This window comes from Theobroma cacao, chromosome 2 (genome assembly GCF_000208745.1).
Source record: "Theobroma cacao cultivar B97-61/B2 chromosome 2, Criollo_cocoa_genome_V2, whole genome shotgun sequence".
Lineage (NCBI taxonomy): Eukaryota > Viridiplantae > Streptophyta > Magnoliopsida > Malvales > Malvaceae > Theobroma > Theobroma cacao.
The window spans coordinates 4,778,773-4,796,617 of NC_030851.1; the positions used below are offsets into that span (position 1 = coordinate 4,778,773).

The 17,845-nt window shown below is 34.0% G+C and overlaps 4 protein-coding genes and 1 pseudogene across 4 annotated transcripts in view; all 5 read left to right on the top strand.

The window, feature by feature from the left end:
- The window catches only part of LOC18607891 (alkane hydroxylase MAH1), a 5,782-nt gene extending 2,619 nt beyond the window's left edge, over positions 1 to 3,163 (top strand). The window contains exon 2 of the mRNA XM_018116475.1: positions 2,280 to 3,163. Within this exon, the coding sequence (XP_017971964.1) occupies positions 2,280 to 3,049 (770 nt within the window). The 3' untranslated portion in view covers positions 3,050 to 3,163. The remainder of the gene's footprint in view (positions 1 to 2,279) is intronic.
- LOC18607893 lies at positions 4,084 to 5,702 on the top strand (annotated as a pseudogene).
- On the top strand, positions 6,913 to 7,866 carry LOC18607894. The gene is made up of 2 exons (XM_007042304.2): positions 6,913 to 7,200; positions 7,292 to 7,866. The coding sequence occupies exons 1-2, from the start codon at positions 6,951 to 6,953 to the stop codon at positions 7,549 to 7,551; spliced, it is 510 nt and encodes a 169-aa protein (XP_007042366.1). The 5' UTR covers positions 6,913 to 6,950; the 3' UTR covers positions 7,552 to 7,866.
- On the top strand, positions 10,331 to 11,335 carry LOC18607895. Its single transcript, XM_007042305.2, has 2 exons — positions 10,331 to 10,633; positions 10,876 to 11,335. The coding sequence occupies exons 1-2, from the start codon at positions 10,369 to 10,371 to the stop codon at positions 11,133 to 11,135; spliced, it is 525 nt and encodes a 174-aa protein (XP_007042367.2). The 5' UTR covers positions 10,331 to 10,368; the 3' UTR covers positions 11,136 to 11,335.
- Positions 14,965 to 16,784, top strand: LOC18607896 (alkane hydroxylase MAH1). Its single transcript, XM_007042306.2, has one exon. The coding sequence runs from the start codon at positions 15,005 to 15,007 to the stop codon at positions 16,556 to 16,558; it is 1,554 nt and encodes a 517-aa protein (XP_007042368.2). The 5' UTR covers positions 14,965 to 15,004; the 3' UTR covers positions 16,559 to 16,784.

The following is a 17,845-nucleotide window of genomic DNA, read 5'->3' on the forward strand; positions in this document are numbered from 1 at the left end:
CTTTAGACAATATATATATATATATATATATATATATATATATATATATATATATATATATATACTATTTTTTTGCTCAGCACTTTAGACAATATATGTAATGAAATTTTAAAAAGTACAGTTATTTACATTTTTTAATTGTATTTTTTTCACATTTACTAACAATATTAAAAGTACAATTTTTGTTAGTGTATGCAATTTTTATAATTATAATTTATTTATAATATTGTTAGGAATTTATATAATACAGTTAAATTTCCAAATATATTGGAAAAAAATACAAAAAATATTACTAAATATATTTTTAATAGCACTTTTTGAAAATGTACAATCCTAATTAATCAACAACGCTATAGTGCAATATCCTCTAAAATGTCCTCTTGTAGAATAAAATCTTATTTGGGATTAAGTTTGGCATCAATTAAATATTGGAAGGGCATAATAGTACAACTTTTTAATGTATAGGAGAGATAGATTAATTCAAATTAAATTATGATTTTTATCGGAAAACCTATCTTGGTTTATCTAAGATTGTCCCAAGATTACCATTTATCTCCAATATGTTCCCTCACCTTCAAACTTTAAAATCTTCATATACAGAATTTGGCCTCTTTGATTTGGACTAGTTGGTTGAATGATTTTCCTCTAATACCATACCAGCACCAAATGGAGCGACTATGAGTTGGGGTATGAACAAATTGGGCGAGCTGAGCTTGTTAGCTAGGGGAGCCTTTCACCATAATTTTCATCTTAGCAATCAATGTAAGGTGCAACTTGGCCAAATTCAATTAATTTATAAATTTCGCAACCACATGGCATTTATATATGATTTGTAGGTATACTAGAACTAGAATTGGCAGGCATATATGTATGACTTGGATGAACAATAGCCAATGTTTATTGATAGCACAGGCATGGGGATGAGGATAAACATGCTCGAAAGGTACCGTCAAATTGGACGATTAATTGGATGAGGACCATATGTGATATTAAGGGAGGGATGGACCAATTTCATGCATTCAAATTTATGGAAAATATTAAGCCGACGACTTAATTTGCAGTCTTACAGTACATTGCAGGAATGGGGCTCAAGTTTCTAACTGGACGATTGGTGGGCTAGGGGGGAAGTAATTAGGGAACCTTAAGGTGGGGGGTTGGAGGAAATGGTAACTGTAATGGAGGAATGGACAGTCTGTCTCTTTGACTCTAGCCGTGGCAGATTTTTTTATTTTATTTTATTATTTGCCCTAAAAACGTGCACCGTAGCACTAAAAGCCTGAAGCGTGACCGTACGTGAAGGAGATGAGGAGAGCTTTAACTACCATATAATAAAAAAAGTAGTGTTCCATATTTGGGTCATTACAATCATGGCAACTTGGCAAGTAGATGGAAACTTCTCATTTATAGATAACAAAGCTGTTCTGATTGTGACTGATTACGGGCAAGGCTGCACCTATATATATAGAGTGGGCTCATTGAGAATATGCCATAAGCAACCTTTAAGCATTTTTAAGAGTCTTACGTGATGGCAGTGTCTGGCTATCTTGGATGCATGATCTTGGCAATTGTTATTCTTCGTTTTCTCTATCGCTTCATACATAACAATGGTCTCCCACGAAACTGGCCATTTGTTGGGATGACTCCAACATTACTTCTCAACTTCCACAGGGCTCATGAGAAAGTTGCCGAAGTCCTGAAAAGAAGCAATGGCACCTTTCTGTATAGAGGAGTTTGGTTTACTAACACAAGTGTCTTGGCCACCTGCGATCCTGAGAATGTGCGTTATATTTTGAGCACAAACAATTCAGCATATTTGAAGGGGTCCGAGTGGTTGAAGCAATTTGATATATTTGGAGAAGCACTTTTCAATTCCGATGGTGAGGCATGGAAACGTCATAGGAAAGTTTTTCATGCTTTCTTAAATCACCAGCAATTCCACCAATCACTTGCAAAGATCCTTGAGGATCGTATAGAGCAAGGGCTTCTTAAAGTGCTAGAGTATGTTTCGAGACGAGAGCTAGTGGTGAACTTGCAAGATTTGTTTGTGAGATATGCATTTGATATTGGTTGCATAATGGCTACCGGCTGTAACCCTGGGGTACTCTCCCTTGAATTCCCAGAGAACCGATTCCACAAAGCCATGAGTGATACTCTGGAGGCAGCTTTTTACAGATATGTCATGCCTGACAGTCTATGGAAGCTGCAAAGTTGGCTTCAGATAGGGAAAGAGAAGAGACGAAGTGAAGCTTGGAAGGCTTTCGATGAGCTTTTAGCAGAATATATATCAATTCAACGTGAAAAATCCAACAAAGCAATGGCATCAAACACAGATGAAGGGGATAATTTCAATTTTTTGAAGTGTTACTTGACAGGACATAAGGTGACAGGCCCAACACCCAGAGATAGTCTTATAAGGGACAACGTTATACATTTTTTGTTTGCCAGTGACGACACTTACAGTTTAGTTCTGACTTGGTTCTTCTATCTCCTCGCCAAGAATCCCATGGCTGAAAACAAAATAAGAGAAGAAGTGAAGAAAAACTTATCAATGAAAGAAGCAGGGGGATTGCAAATTCCATCTTGCTTCAACGAGCTGAATAAGCTAACATATCTCCATGCAGCTTTTTGCGAAACGCTAAGGCTATGTCCACCTATTCCTTTCGAATTCAGGACATGCGCTCAGCAAGACATTCTTCCAAGTGGGCATCGTGTCGATAGAAATATGAGAATCATAATAGGAATACATGCAATGGGCAGGATGGAATTTTTATGGGGAGAAGATTGCCATGAATTCAAGCCAGAGAGGTGGATCACGGAGGAAGGAAAGCTTAAGCGTGAGGCACCCAGTAAATTCTCCGCCTTCCTTGCAGGACCAAGGATTTGTCCAGGAAAAGAGTTGTCGTTTTTCCTGATGAAGGCTACAGCAACAGCAGTACTCCACAACTACAAGGTGCATGTGACTGAATGCCAAAACATTGCTCCAAAAAACAGTGCGTTTTATCAAATGAAGAATGGCTTAATGGTTAGGATTAAGAACAGGTGGAATTGAACTGTAGTACTCCATGCGAAGTGTTACTTGGCTTTACGTCTTCTAAAATGTTATTATTTTCAGACTATGTATTGTGACCCTGCACCTCTCTGATTCACATGGTGGCACTCGTGTGTGTATATATATATATCTGTATAATTAAATCAATTCCATCCATTTGAGATGTATAAATAGTGATTTTCTCATTTATTAGTAAGTTATTGAGTACTGAAATTCCAAAACCTTCGTACCGACAATTATTTGTGTGTCAGTGAGTGTAGCACTATGGGCTTGCCGAGTCTTAGCCCATTCCATAGCTGGCTTACCCTCTACCTTCTGTATGGATTATAGCGTTCACACGAGTCCCTCCTCTCTACATTACAAATAGGCCGTGGACTCCCATTTCCTTCACTTTCAATCAAGATCGTCCCAGAATCACCAAAATCACCATCTCACCACTCTTGAAATGCGAAAACTTGTCATTTTTTTTGGGTAAGATAGTTAAGATTTTAGGTATAGATTTTGGAGATTATTGAGGAATCGGAGAGGCCTGGAACGTCTGGGAAACGAGGAAGATCTCGGGTAGATTAATTTGGACTTAGGTCCTCTGCACCTCTATAAAATAAATAAATAAATAATTTGCATTTTATGCGACATGAGTAAATAGTGTTATTAAATTTAATCATCACCTGTTGACAAATGGTTTTCTTTTTTTTAAAAAAAAAAAAACTATACTTAGATAAAAGTATATGGGGTCAAGAATATTTTCCTTAATTAATTTGTAGGTAGAGAGGTAAATGTCTACAGGAAAACCAAAGCCCCTTGGAGTTTTGGTTCGGAAATAGATGATCCAAGTATGCGCAATCTAACATGTGGGAACAACTCGGGTGAACTTGGACTTGATTAGAGTACGGCAAGCAGGGTGCTGCTAAGCTACCCTTCTTTAGTTTGTATATAAACAATAAGCTAGTTTAAATGTAACTTGGGGTATAGCCACAAACCCACAACTGAAGGTCTATTACTATCTAAGCAACATTTTAGCCATGCAAAAGAACATGATGGCAGTCTCCGGCTATCTTGAATGCTTGATCCTGGCAATTATTTTTCTTTATTTTCTCTGTCGTTTCCTATATAAAATTGATCTCCCTCTCAATTATCCATTTGTTGGGATGTATCCAACATTATTTCTCCGCTTCCATAGGATTCATGAGATCGAATTCTGAAGACCTGGAAAGAAGCAATGGCAATTTCTCATACAAACGAATCTAGTTTACTGACACAGGCTTCCTGGCTACCAGTGAGCCAAATTCAATATATCCCAAAGGATCAGAATGGAGAAAGTATTATGATATATTCGGAGAAGGGCTTTTCAATTCCGATGGTGAGGTGTGGAAGGGGCATAGGAGATCATTCCACGCTTTCTTGAACCACCCACGATTCCACCAATCTGTTGCAAAGATCGTTCCGGACCGTATTGAGCAAGGGCTTGTTAAAGTACTAGAACGTGCCGCTAGTGGTGAACTTGCAAGACTTGCTCGTGAGGCATGCATTCGATATTGCTAGCATTATGGCCACCGGCTATAACCCCCAACTTCTGTCGACCGAATTCCCTGAAAATAGATTCTTTAAAGCCTCTAGTGATTCTTGGAAGGCAACGTTTCAGAAAGTTGATACCCTATGGAAGCTGCAAAGTTGGCTTCAGATTGGGAAAGAGAAAAAGCGAAGCTATGCTTGGAAAGCTCGACAATCTTTGTGCAGAAGATGTATAGATGCAGCGTGAAAAAAAAATGAAGGCAACGGAATGAAGTAAAAATGAAGACGATTTCAATTTTTTGAAGTGTTACTTAACAGAACATGAAGTGATAGGGCCGACTCCTAATAGTAATCTCATACGGAACAATATCATATTTTTCTTGCTTGCCGCAGACGACACTACCAGTGCAACTCTTTCTTGGTTCTTTTATCTCATTTCTAAAAATTCTATTGTTGAAAATAAAATCAGAGAAGAGCAGGAGAGAAACATGTCAGCAGAACAAGTACGAGAACTGCGATTACGGTTGCCCTTGAACAAGTTGAACAGGTTGGTGTATCGCCATGCGGCTTTATATATGAAACTCTAAGATTGTACCCACCTGCTCCTTTCGAGATCAGAAAACCTACTCAGCCCGACACTCTTCCAAGCGGCCATCACGTCGATCAAAACACGAGAATTTTGATCTGCACATATGCAATGGGAAGGACGACCTGGCTGTGGGGAGAGGATTACCTTGAAGTCAAGCCAGAGAGATGGATCACAAAAGAAGGAAAGCTTAGACGTGAGCCCCCAAGCAAATTCTTTTCCTTCAATGCAGGGCCAAGGAATTGTCCAGGAAAGAATTTGGCTCTAATCATGATGAAAGCTACAATTGCAACCATATTTCATTACTACAACGTCCAAGTGATTGATCAAGGGCAGAATGTGACCCTCAAACATGGGGTGATTCTCCACATGAAACATGGCTTAAGGGCTAGGATTAAGAATAGATGGAGTTTATCAGCTGTAGCTAGCCCTCAATCTTTGCATATAGCCATAATTAAACAGTTGGAAGTTGTTTCAAAGTCCTCTGGTATTTTAAACAATACTGGTTCTACCATAAGATTGAGAGTATTATACTGTTTGATCCCAATCATTTGAAATGAGAAAATGGTACTTCATCTGTATCAGTTAGTGTAGCCTTTGGTCCTTTGCTGTCCCTGCGCGAATAATCTCGCTATATGTTGTGTAAATTTATAGACAATTTCAATAATCAAATATATGAGAATAAGATTAAACGAGTAATTTATCGTTTTACAATTATACTACATTGCTTTGATAAGTTCCATCCAATTGTATTTCAAAAATTTAATACCCTTCTCATTTGCTTGAACATTGAAAATTAATCCATTGTGTATATTATCTAACTACAAATGAACATAAGTAAAATATTTCTAAATATATATTTAGTGAATTGTTATTTGTTTCTTTAATTTAAGTTGGAGGAGAAATATTCAAATTATATATTTCAACAATTTAAAGAATTAAAAAATCTTAATTTCAACCTTTTGAAATTAATTCATTATCTATAATATATATAAAGAGGAGGAGCCATTTACACTTAGTTTTACACTCTTTCATTATTTTTTATACGGTTTATATTTGGTTAATTCACCGTTAAATTTTATATTTTGTAACATGGACTATTCTTTTCAAATTTTAAGTTCATTAAAAATGTCTAAATACTCATTTGATATAATAAATTTTCAATCATTAAGTAAATTAAAAATATAGTATTTTTGACCGATATAATATGGATATCACATTAATTTAAAACTTTACATGCGCAACCGAATACAAATACGTTGTTAAATCTAACAATCAATTTATATATTTTTTGTTTGTTTGCAATTTATTCGTCATTGTAACATCATGTAAGCGTATGATCATATTTTCTATTCCCTTGTTAATCCATCAAATGAACTGTTTTGCTTTGGTATGTTTATATCTTAGACTTTTAATTAGATATCCACTACCCACTATCTACAGTTAACTTTGACACTAAGTTTTTTTGGGAACAAATTGACTATGACACATTGTTTTGGTCATCCAAGTAGCATATAAACAATGGAAAAAATCAGAAGAAGAAAGAATAAAAGGATCAAGAATGGGAAAAGTGACCACAAAGAAATGTGAATGACTTAAAGAAAATGTCAACATAAACCTGTGATATCACTTTTCCCATTTTTGCCTACCAATGTTGAAAAAGGTTCATTTGGGCATATTAGCACTTAAAACAACTTTCTCTCACTCTGTCTCCCTTATAAAAGCCTGTCTGGTCATCCTCCCATTGCCACCAACAACATTGAACTGTTGTACTTTCTTTCACTCTTTAAACTTTACTGACAAATGGGTAGATTTACATTTGCTCAAGGACTTGTTCTAGTGCTGATTGCTGCTTCCATGTTGGGAGTAAGCTTGGCCAACAAGGACTGGGGCTATGGCTTTAACCATTCCGCCTGGGGCTCCCATCATCCCCACAATCATACCAATGGCCCCAAGAAGATCATTGTTGGTGGATCACAGAATTGGCAATTTGGTGTCAACTACACCGATTGGTCTCTCAAAAACGCTCCCTTCTACTTCAATGATACTCTAGGTAAGTTAGATCTTAACATTCTTGATTCTGTTGGTTTTTTTATTTCAAAATGGAGCTGGGAAATTAATATTTTTTTATATACGTTTGGCAGTGTTCAAATATGATCCACCAAGCAACACCACGTTTCCTCACAGTGTCTACTTGCTCCCCAACCTGCGCAGCTTCCTCAACTGTGACTTAAGAAAAGCTAAGATGATTGCAAACCCAACTCAGGGAGGTGGAAATGGGTTTGAGTTCGTGTTGAAGAGGTGGAGACCTTATTACTTTGCTTGTGGTGAACGTAATGGCTTCCATTGCAAGGATGGCCTTATGAAATTCGCTGTGGTTCCGCTGCTCCGTTGGTACTACTGACGGACACAAGGCTTAGAATCCGGGGAAGATGCAGTGCCTGTGTTCCACATCATTTTTGTTCACAACATTGTATTGAGCCTTTTTTCTTTTTCCCTGTTTTAGCGTGCCTGAAAGAAGAATAAGCTGAGATTAATGATGTTCAATGAATAAGAGGTTCGCTAGCCAAGGCACTAATTCTTCGCTTTCAGTCTCCAGCCATGTTCTTCAATATAAGCTTGTAATTTCTTAATTTAATGCAATTGCTTGACCCGAAGAAAATATTTTCGTACTCATGGATTCGCTATTTAGTGCTTTGGTAATGTTTAGTATAAGAGAAGTTAGAGCATATTTTCTACAATGTATCTAATTAAATTACATTACAGTGTTTATTTTGCAATAGACAACTGCAATGTAAGATTGTAATGCAATCATATTACATTGTACTCTGCAATGTTATTAAAGACATTTTTATCCTTCAACTTTATTACTTTATTAAAAATATTTTGTTATGTTATAATTAAAATAAAAATAGTAAAATAAAATATATATAATATAAGAATTAGAAATAAAAATAAAATAAAATATAAGAAATTAAAATTTATATAATATAGGTAAAAGAAATTAATAAATTATATAATATAAAAAATTATATTCAAAAATGAAAATAAAATATATAACATTATAATAAAAATAAAAATAAAATATATGACATTAAAAATATATTTAAAAATGATATTATATAAAATTAACAATTAAAAATACAAGTATATTAAACTTATATTTTAATAAATAAGGAAAATTTTAAAAATTAACATTATATTCTCAGTAAAATATTTGTAAACCAAACGTTGCAATGTTATCTTCTTTATATTTTAATTATTATTTTGTTTGTATATCAAATACTGTAATATTATTTTCTCTGCAATCACATTATTTACAATCACATTACCTATAATCACATTGCATTATAAAGTATTAAACACCATCTTTGAGTTTTGCTGCATTGGTCTCTTACAGGATCTGTGACTTCTTTTCTGTTTCAAATGCGAGTCCTGCAACAATCTTGAGGCCCAAGGTCGTCCCATTAATGTGTATCAATTCCACATTAATCATTCAAAAACAATTTGTTTCAACAAAGAATCTACTAATTCCCTCTATCCATTGGTTTTTTGCATTGGAAAACGGAAACCCTTCTTCCCCCAAAACAGAGTTATACGCTCAAATATTTGCAGTATATTATCAACCTCATCGCTCAGTAGTCCATTTTATGTTCAGTTCATGTACCAAATCCCCTCAAACCTCTTTAAAGTTAGTGATATGCACGAAAGTCGTAAGTCAGAATGAAAAACGAATGAGAGTCAATATAAAGGTCCGTAGCCATGCTTATTTAATTGGGTTATTTCCATTTTTCTGTTATTTTTACAATGACGAACCTAAAGAACTGAGACCATGAGTCCACGGTTTCCATGAGGCAAGAAATATCGTTGAACTTCACCAACCTTGGTTCCCACCCAAAAGGCATTAAGCCGCCAATCTAAGTCCAAAGATATTAGTCTTCTCCGAAAATCTCTTGCAGACTTCGTCAATCTTTCGGAATTTGCTAAAAAAGAATGTGCATTAAGACACTCTTTTGTCAATGAGCATAGTTCAATTGTCGATAGGAAACTTGGCATATATAGTTGTGTCATGTTGCAGGAGATTATTGACTTGGCCATGATTGTTATTGAATAGTATATAAGCAAAAAGCAAACATGATTCATGAACAAACACCGGTGTCATTGCTGGTTGAAGGTCACTGCCCCATTTTTTTTTTTTTAAATTCATTGCTGTAATTCTTGATTTTCATCATGTGATAGGCGGAGACAAATTAATATCTAAGGGCAAATTTCAATAGATATGAAAGGAAGCAAGGGTAAGCTCCTTTATGAATTTCAATAATGCATCAATAATTTCATATAATTTCAGGTTAACCAATACAAAAGAATAGTAATTATTTATCATTATATACATTAGCAGAATATTAATTAGTTCTTAATTTTGATGTGGTAAAATATTATATAGATAATTCAAAGAATATGTGATTTTCTTTCTTCAAAAAGGAAGAAAAGAAACTGAATATGGGATTTTTTTTGTTAATTAGTTTCTCAAAACGATTAAACATTTGCTAATTGATTAAACCGTCATTATAACATCATGTAAACGTATGCCTATGCATGTTTAATGTTTCTATCAATTCTCTAAGTGGCATAATCTATACACCTTTTGACTTAGTTTTTTTTGGCTAAATGGTTATGGTATGTACGTTTGACTCCAACACTTCCTGACAAACCAAACTTTTAAGCACATGATAAGAAAAAAAAAAAAAAGAGAAATAGAAAGAATAGCCAGCAATGATTACGCTACGTTTTCACTAACTGCCTACCAATCCACGTTTTCTCTTAAGGTTTGTGTAAAATTAAAAAGAGTTATTTATTGATATACTGATTTTATGTACCATTTTGTCTTCAATTTTTTTCAACTTCAAGTGCCAAAAGGCCCCAAAAACCATAATTGATTTCATTCTGTGGTGTATGGGAGGCTTGGATATCACTCATTGAACAAGTGTGGACGACTTAGAGAAAACGTGTAATACTCGTATAGAAAAACCATGTTGCATCATATTTCAACTTTCTCGCCTACCCGAATTCAGACAAAGGGTCAATTTGGCAGATTAGCACCATTTTCTACTTGCTTTCACCCGTATATAAACCTCTTCCTCTACCCTGCCAATGCCAACAGCATCGAGTTGTACAATCTTTTTCTTCACTATTTGGTCTTGAAATTACTTGGGCTGTGAACATGGGTTTTACACATGCACATGGACTCATCCTAGTTCTGATAGCTGCTTCCATGTTGGGAGGGAGCATGGGCAGTAAGGACTGGGGCCATAGCTCTAACTACACTGGTTGGGGCTGGGGCTGGGGCTCCCATAATAATCAAACCCTGAATCAAACAGAAGGCCCCAACAAAATCATTGTAGGTGGTTCAGAGAACTGGCACTACGGCTTCAACTACTCCGAATGGGCATTCCAGAATGCACCCTTTTACTTCAATGATACTCTAGGTGAGTTAACCTTCTTTTCCATTTTCTTCCCTGACAACAAAATAAAAACTTTGCCTCAGGGCATATCGACCAATACCCGTTCTTCATGTATTCGTTTATGTCCCTCTTACTGGTGGGAACCTTTTCATTCTCCCAAGTTTGATGAAAAGCTGCTCTTTAATTTTCAAAGAAGAAAAAATAAAACAAAACAAAGTAAAAACTTTCTGTAAATGTCGAAATTGATGACAGTGATTTAATTGCAGTGTTCAAGTACGACCCACCAAGCAACAACACATTCCCTCACAGCGTCTACTTATTTCATGACTTTTGGAGCTACCTGAATTGCGACTTGAATAGAGCAAAGATGATTGCAAGCCCAACGCAAGGAGGCGGGGATGGGTTCGAGTTTGTGCTTAAGAGGTGGAGATCCCATTACTTCGCTTGCGGTGAACGTAATGGCGTCCATTGTAAGGCGGGCGGCATGAGGTTCATGGTGGTACCACTACTCCGTTGGCACAACTAATCCACGGAAGACGAGAAATAAAGAAGATCCCATACAGCACTGCTTAATCTCCTAGTGTCCTATTTTACTTCGTTAACAGAATTAATGTACTAATAAACAATTATAATCCTTGTTTAATCTGTTCGAACAGCTAGTTTTATTTTTCTTTAATTTTCTTATGATTACAGAAAATAAGATAAGGATGCAGTGCATGTGTTCTTTATAAGACATTCTTGAATAAAATTTTAGGTTTGTTTCAGAGAGATGATAAGAGCCAAAGATTTACCCAAGCAACTCCGTTCTTTCATCATTTAATGAAAGAAGCTTACTTTTTTTTTATAAAAAAAAAAACATGAATGCTATTTCTTGGGCCAAAACAAGGCTGGCGTGCCGGCCGACGAATCTTCGACGCATCCTTTCCCAGTCAATTTATTTAATTCCATGCAGAAAGTTGGAGAAGTTGTCACATACACGGGATGGTTTGGTGGTGTTAAATGCCTTGCCCTGCCACTAGCTTATTAATTGGCTATGGTCAGTTCCTAAAAAGTACCAAATAGGTAATTAAAGGCAAACTCCCACCTGCACGGCTATTTAATGCAGAGGATTGACAATGTTAAGATAATTGCTAAAAATATATATATAAGAATTTACTTGATTTAATTTTGTACTTGCATCTATAAAGTGAAATAATTTTTTATTTTTTAAAAATTCAAATTAAAAAATATATAAATTTATCCATTTTTAATTAAAAATTACATAAATTAACAATTTTTTTCTTATAGTCTCAAAATCTAATTTTCAGATAAATGAAAAAAAACTTATTTAAATTAGGATTTGTTTATTTTGACGAAAAATACTTTTCTATAAATATTTTCAAAACTTATACTTGTTTAGAAGATGAAAAATTTTGTCCAGATATAAAATATTTTACGACCCAATAAGAAAAATATGCATTGACCATGTAAAATGTCTTACATCATTGAGAGACATAAGACATTTTTCAAAAAATTAGAAAAATACTTTTATACTAAACATAGTAGTATAGGTTTGATGAGTATTAATATTTAACTTAATATATTAAAAAATATAAAAAATTAATATCTAACTTAAAATATTAGAAAATTAAAAATTTTTGACTTAAAATATTAATATTTAAATTAGTCAATACTATTAAAAATTAAAAAATATTTTTTAATGAAATCATTCAATGCAATTAAAATTTTTATTTATAAATTGAATCAATTTTACTAATAATTATAATAAAACATATTTCAATGACCATCACTTAATGAATACACATTAATAAATATAAAATGGGATGGTTTACACAATTGATAAACATTAATATTTTTATAGTGTTTAGGGTTTACTTTCATTAGAGATATGTGATTAAATACTTTGAAAAATATTATTATTTATTTTATTCATTTTCATTTTTATTCTTAATTTTGATCAGAAATTAGTAAGAATCAAATGACATCATTATTTTGTAATCAACTCTTATTTATCATTTTAACACTCAACTCCAACAACGATGGTGAAAAATAATTTTCACATAATGATCCAAACAAGTAGAAAAGTTTTCCAACAGTTTATCCAAATAATAAAAAATATTACATTTTCCTCTAAAATATTTTACACAGAAAAAAATTTCTCCCAACAAGTTATTTTTTGGTTACCAAACAGAATCGATCATTTTATAATAATTATGCCCTCAAATCTTTTCTTTCCATCCACTTTTTATATACAGAGAAAAAAAATAAATTGTAATTGTAATTATTTATTAATCCTTAAAATTGTAATTGTTACAATTCAAATCTCACACTTTAATGTTAGCGATAATATTGTTCTGTTGCCTAACAAATCAATGGAAAAAGGTTAATAAAGTTTTTATGATTAACTTTTTCTTTACTTGATTATTAGAAATACTTAGTAATTATCAAAACGAATTAAGCTTTAACTTTTAACTAATAAATGCATCTTGAACTTAATGTAGTAAGCTTCGACTATAATAAAGCTAAATAATGATATTATGTAAAACTTTGATGGTTAACAACTGTAGATACTTAATTTTGATTAATACATATTCTCTAAAAAATTATTTTACAATATAATATTGTATAGAGAATAACCAAAACGAGTGAAGCACTACTTCATATAGAACAACTAAAACAAATGAAATACTACTTCATGCAAAACAATTAGAACAAGTAAAACGCTATTTCACGTAGAATAACTAAAATAAGTAAAGCACTACTCCATATAAAATAACTAATACAAGTAGAACAGCTACTTCGCACAGAGCAACCATTTCACACAAATGACAGTGAAAGCAACTCAGAATCAGTGGCAAAGTTCATAAGTTACTTTCATCTTAAAATATTTTAGAGAGTTTAGTTTAGTGGCTCAGATATGGAGATAGTTAAGAGATATTTTTCGTAATTTTTTCTTAAAGTACAAGTGTTTTACTATCTTACCTTATTTTTGTATACCTGTTCACATATACCTTTTTCTCTTATATTTATTCATATATAGCTTCTTCTCTTATACCTTTTCACGTATACCTCTTCTCTATTACTTTTTACTTGAGAACAAGTCTTATTATACTAATTACAATAACGGTTACTCACATTAAAGATATTCACAATAATATCATTCATAAGGTACATTAAAGCTTATTTTTGAGTAATCACTATTTTTAACACTATATATAAAACATCACAATTCATTTAAAGGAGCTATTTCCCCTGAGCTAACAGATGATCCTTTGGAGCTTATCTCTCTAAATTCTCTCTTTAATTCTTTTCTACTTCTTAATTCTCTTCTTATTGTCTTTCACCTGCTACAACACTCAGTACTTCAAGAACTGCTTCAATCTTCTTTTCTGCTGCTTCTGACACATCCTTTTATTTGTTTGCAACGCTTTCTCTTCTATCACAAGAACCACTTTTACAATAACCAAAGATTTAAGTTATTATAGGGTTATCAAACTTTTGAACTTTTTTTTTCTCACAATAATTTGTTATGAAAATTGTCCAACCAATAACAAATATAAGATCCAAAATAATCAAATAAATAAAAAAATAAGAATTTATGTGATTCAGCCTTTCGTTTATATTGTGGAGTAAAACAGTTCTTTTACTATTGAAATATTAAAGTGCAATAAAATATATTTTAATAGTTTTTCAAATCAATCCAAAGACATGTTGTACACATCTTCTCTCAATATCCTTATAAGAACACTTATTCACACCCATTCTAGCTCCATCTAGAGCAAAAGATAAAATTATAAAGTGTTCATCTCTAAAGCTTCTAAATAGGCTATTTCTTAGAGACCCATTTTATAATATAAAAATCTAATATAAAATAAGAAGAGAACAAACAAGAAATTTAAAACTATTCCACTATACACAAACTAAAATTTTAATTAAAGAAGATTTTCAAGTTTAATCAATCCAAAACTCAATGCAATTGATAAATGACCATTTCTAATCTTAATTAGTTTCCTTTTTTTTTTTCAACAAATCATAAATAAAGATAGAGTTTTATGGTTTATATATATAATATGCTTTGATAATTAAAGTTATTATAGCATTCGAGTATTTGATTTATTAATTATTGTATCAAAGTTTGAATCCCTTCGCTCAATTAAAAAAAAAAGTTAACGTCATTGTCATTGAAGAGACACCGTAATCTAGAGCATAGGCAACTGACCAATTCGTGATTATAAATGCTCAACAACCTCTCGGTATTTGAAGCGATAAATTGGGAAGAGAGTAATTGCGTTGCATGTGGGCTCGATTTCACAAAGATCTTATGCAATTAGAGGTAATACATACCCCACCTTGCCTAACCATAAATATAAGCCCTGGTTCAGAAGTGGCCTGTCTATGGAACTTCTAGCCTCGCTAAACCCAACCAAGATGGCGGTGTCCGGCTATGTTGTATACATTGCCTTCACGCTCATTTTACTTCGTTTTCTACTTCGTTTCCTTGATAACAATGGTCTACCCCGGAGCTGGCCACTTATTGGCATGCTTCCCACAATGCTTCTCCACTTTCATCGGATACATAAAAAAATTCCTGAAGTCCTGGAAAAAAGCAAGGGCACTTTTATGTACAAAGGAATCTGGTTTACCAATACAAGTTTCCTTGGTACAAGTGATCCTGAGAATGTGCGTTACGTACTGAGCACAAACAGTTCAATATATCTGAAAGGATCCGAATGGATGAAGCAATTTGATATTTTCGGAGAAGCGCTTTTCAATTCCGATGGTGAGGCATGGAAAAAACAAAGGAAAATTTTCCATGCCTTCTTGAACCACCCACAGTTCCACAAATCAATGGCAAAGCTCATTCCGGATCGTATAGAGCAAGGGCTTATTAAAGTACTAGAGCATGTTTCTAAAGGAGACCTGGTGGTGGATTTGCAAGATTTGTTAGCGAGGCATGCGTTTGATATCGCTTGCATGATGGCTACCGGCTGTAACCCTCAGTTGCTGTCCCTTGAATATCCTGAAAACCGATTCCACGATGCCATGAGTGATGCTTGGGAGACTGCGTTTTATCGGTATGTCATGCCTGACAAACTGTGGAAGCTGCTAAGTTGGCTTCAGATTGGAAAAGAGAAGAGACGAAGCCGTGCTTGGAAAGCTCTGGACGATCTCCTAGCAGAATATATATCGCTTCAACGCGAAAAATCCAACAAATCAATGGCATCGAACGATGATGAAGTGAATTTCAATTTTTTAAAGTGTTACTTGACAGGAAATGAGGTGACAGGACCAACACCGCGTGATAGCCTTATAAGGGACAACCTTATACATATCATGTTCGCCACCGATGACACCAACAGTACAGTTCTCTCTTGGTTCTTCTATCACCTCTCCAAGAACCCTACGGTTGAGACTAAAATCAGAGAAGAATTGGAGAAAAACTTGTCAACCCAAAAAGTGGGGGAATGTCAACTACCATCGTCCTTAAACGAGTTGAATAAGCTGGCGTATCTCCACGCGGCTTTATATGAAACACTAAGGTTATGTCCGCCAGTTCCTTTTGAATTTAGGACAGCTACTCAAAAGAACACTCTTCCAACTGGCCATTTCGTCGATAAAAACACAAGAGTCGTAATGGCCATACATGCAATGGGAAGGATGGCATCGTTATGGGGAAAGGATTGCAATGAATTCAAGCCCGAAAGGTGGATCACTGAGGAAGGAAAGATTAAACGTGAGCTGCCAAGCAAATTCTTAGCCTTCAATGCTGGACCAAGGATCTGTCTGGGGAAAAACTTGGCTTTCATTATAATGAAGGCTACGGCAGCGGCAATAATTCACAACTATAATGTCCATGTGATTGCAGGTCAGAACGTGACTCCAAAACACAGCATAATTCTTCATATGAAGCATGGCTTAATGGTTAGAGTTAAGAACAGGTGGGCGTGAGCTTTACTACTACTACTATTACTACTACTGCTGCTGCTGCTGCTGCTGCTGCTGTTTGCAACGTTTGGTGGCTTTACATCAAAGGGTCTCCTCTGATGAATTGTCACAAAAGAAAGTGTGTTCTTGTATCTCATTTCTTAGGTACTGTGTACTTATAAAACCTGTTTCTCCAATAAAAGGTTAAACTTCAATAACACTACTTGTGGTTTGATGGTTTCCCACTTAACACCCTGGGGTCTTATTCTGTTCCCATCATGGGATTAGGCGTTAGTATATATTTCTCAAATTTCCATCACATGCTTAAATTAATTAATTTAAAGTTCTAATTATACCCAATGTTTCTTATTGACAATTTTCAATTTTTTTTCTCTTCTTTCACCTGCGTTTCTTTCTCTTTCTTTTTTCCAGAACATAACCCCTCATCTTCTCCAACAACTAGCGTCATCTCTTCCCATTCGGCTCCATTTTTCTTTTGATGATATGCCACTATTTCTACTTCGCCTCTTCCTTTCCTCAACTGCTTTAGTTTTCTCTCTTTAGTAAAGCTTTCTCTTTCCTTTTCTATTCTTCTCAAAACCTTTTGGTTTGCAATGCTCTTTCTCCCTCTGCCCTTTGTCTTTGATTTTGACATGCTACCATGTGGCTTTCTCCTTGTATTTTTTTCTCTTACGTAATTTTTAGGCCTAATTTTGAAACAAGGTGAAAAAGGATTATGGAGCTACTTTCCTTTGTTTTCTCTTTTCTCTTTAAATTTTTCTTGTCTTTTTCTATTTTTATGATGGGTGAAGTTAATGGATTATTTGGAGAATTTGTATGTTGATTTTTTCCACTTTGATATCTAATTTTAATCTAATTATCTGTACAAAAAAATGAATAGCTATTATTGCATAGATGGAGTTAAAATATGACATAAATGATTTAATTAAATTTTTTTGGTTGATTTTGGTGAAATATAACACAAAAAAACCGAGTTTACACAAAATTTTAATCTTGATTGCTAGCTAGCGTCATTGATGAGCAACTTTAAGCTTGTTTGAATTTGAGATTTTTTGTGATTGCATCAAAGAGGTTTTAATAAACTGAAAAACTTTAGATGAATTTGAAAATTGATTTTTTGTAATTTATGGTTCAAGTTTTCAATTTTCATAAGTTTAATGGCAAACCCTTGAAAATTTAAATTAAAGATTAGGGTTTTTGTGTATTTTCCAATTAAGTTAACACCGTTACTCCATTGTGAAAACAGAATAAGACCTCAAGATGTTAAGGGGGAGAAACAAAACCATAGGG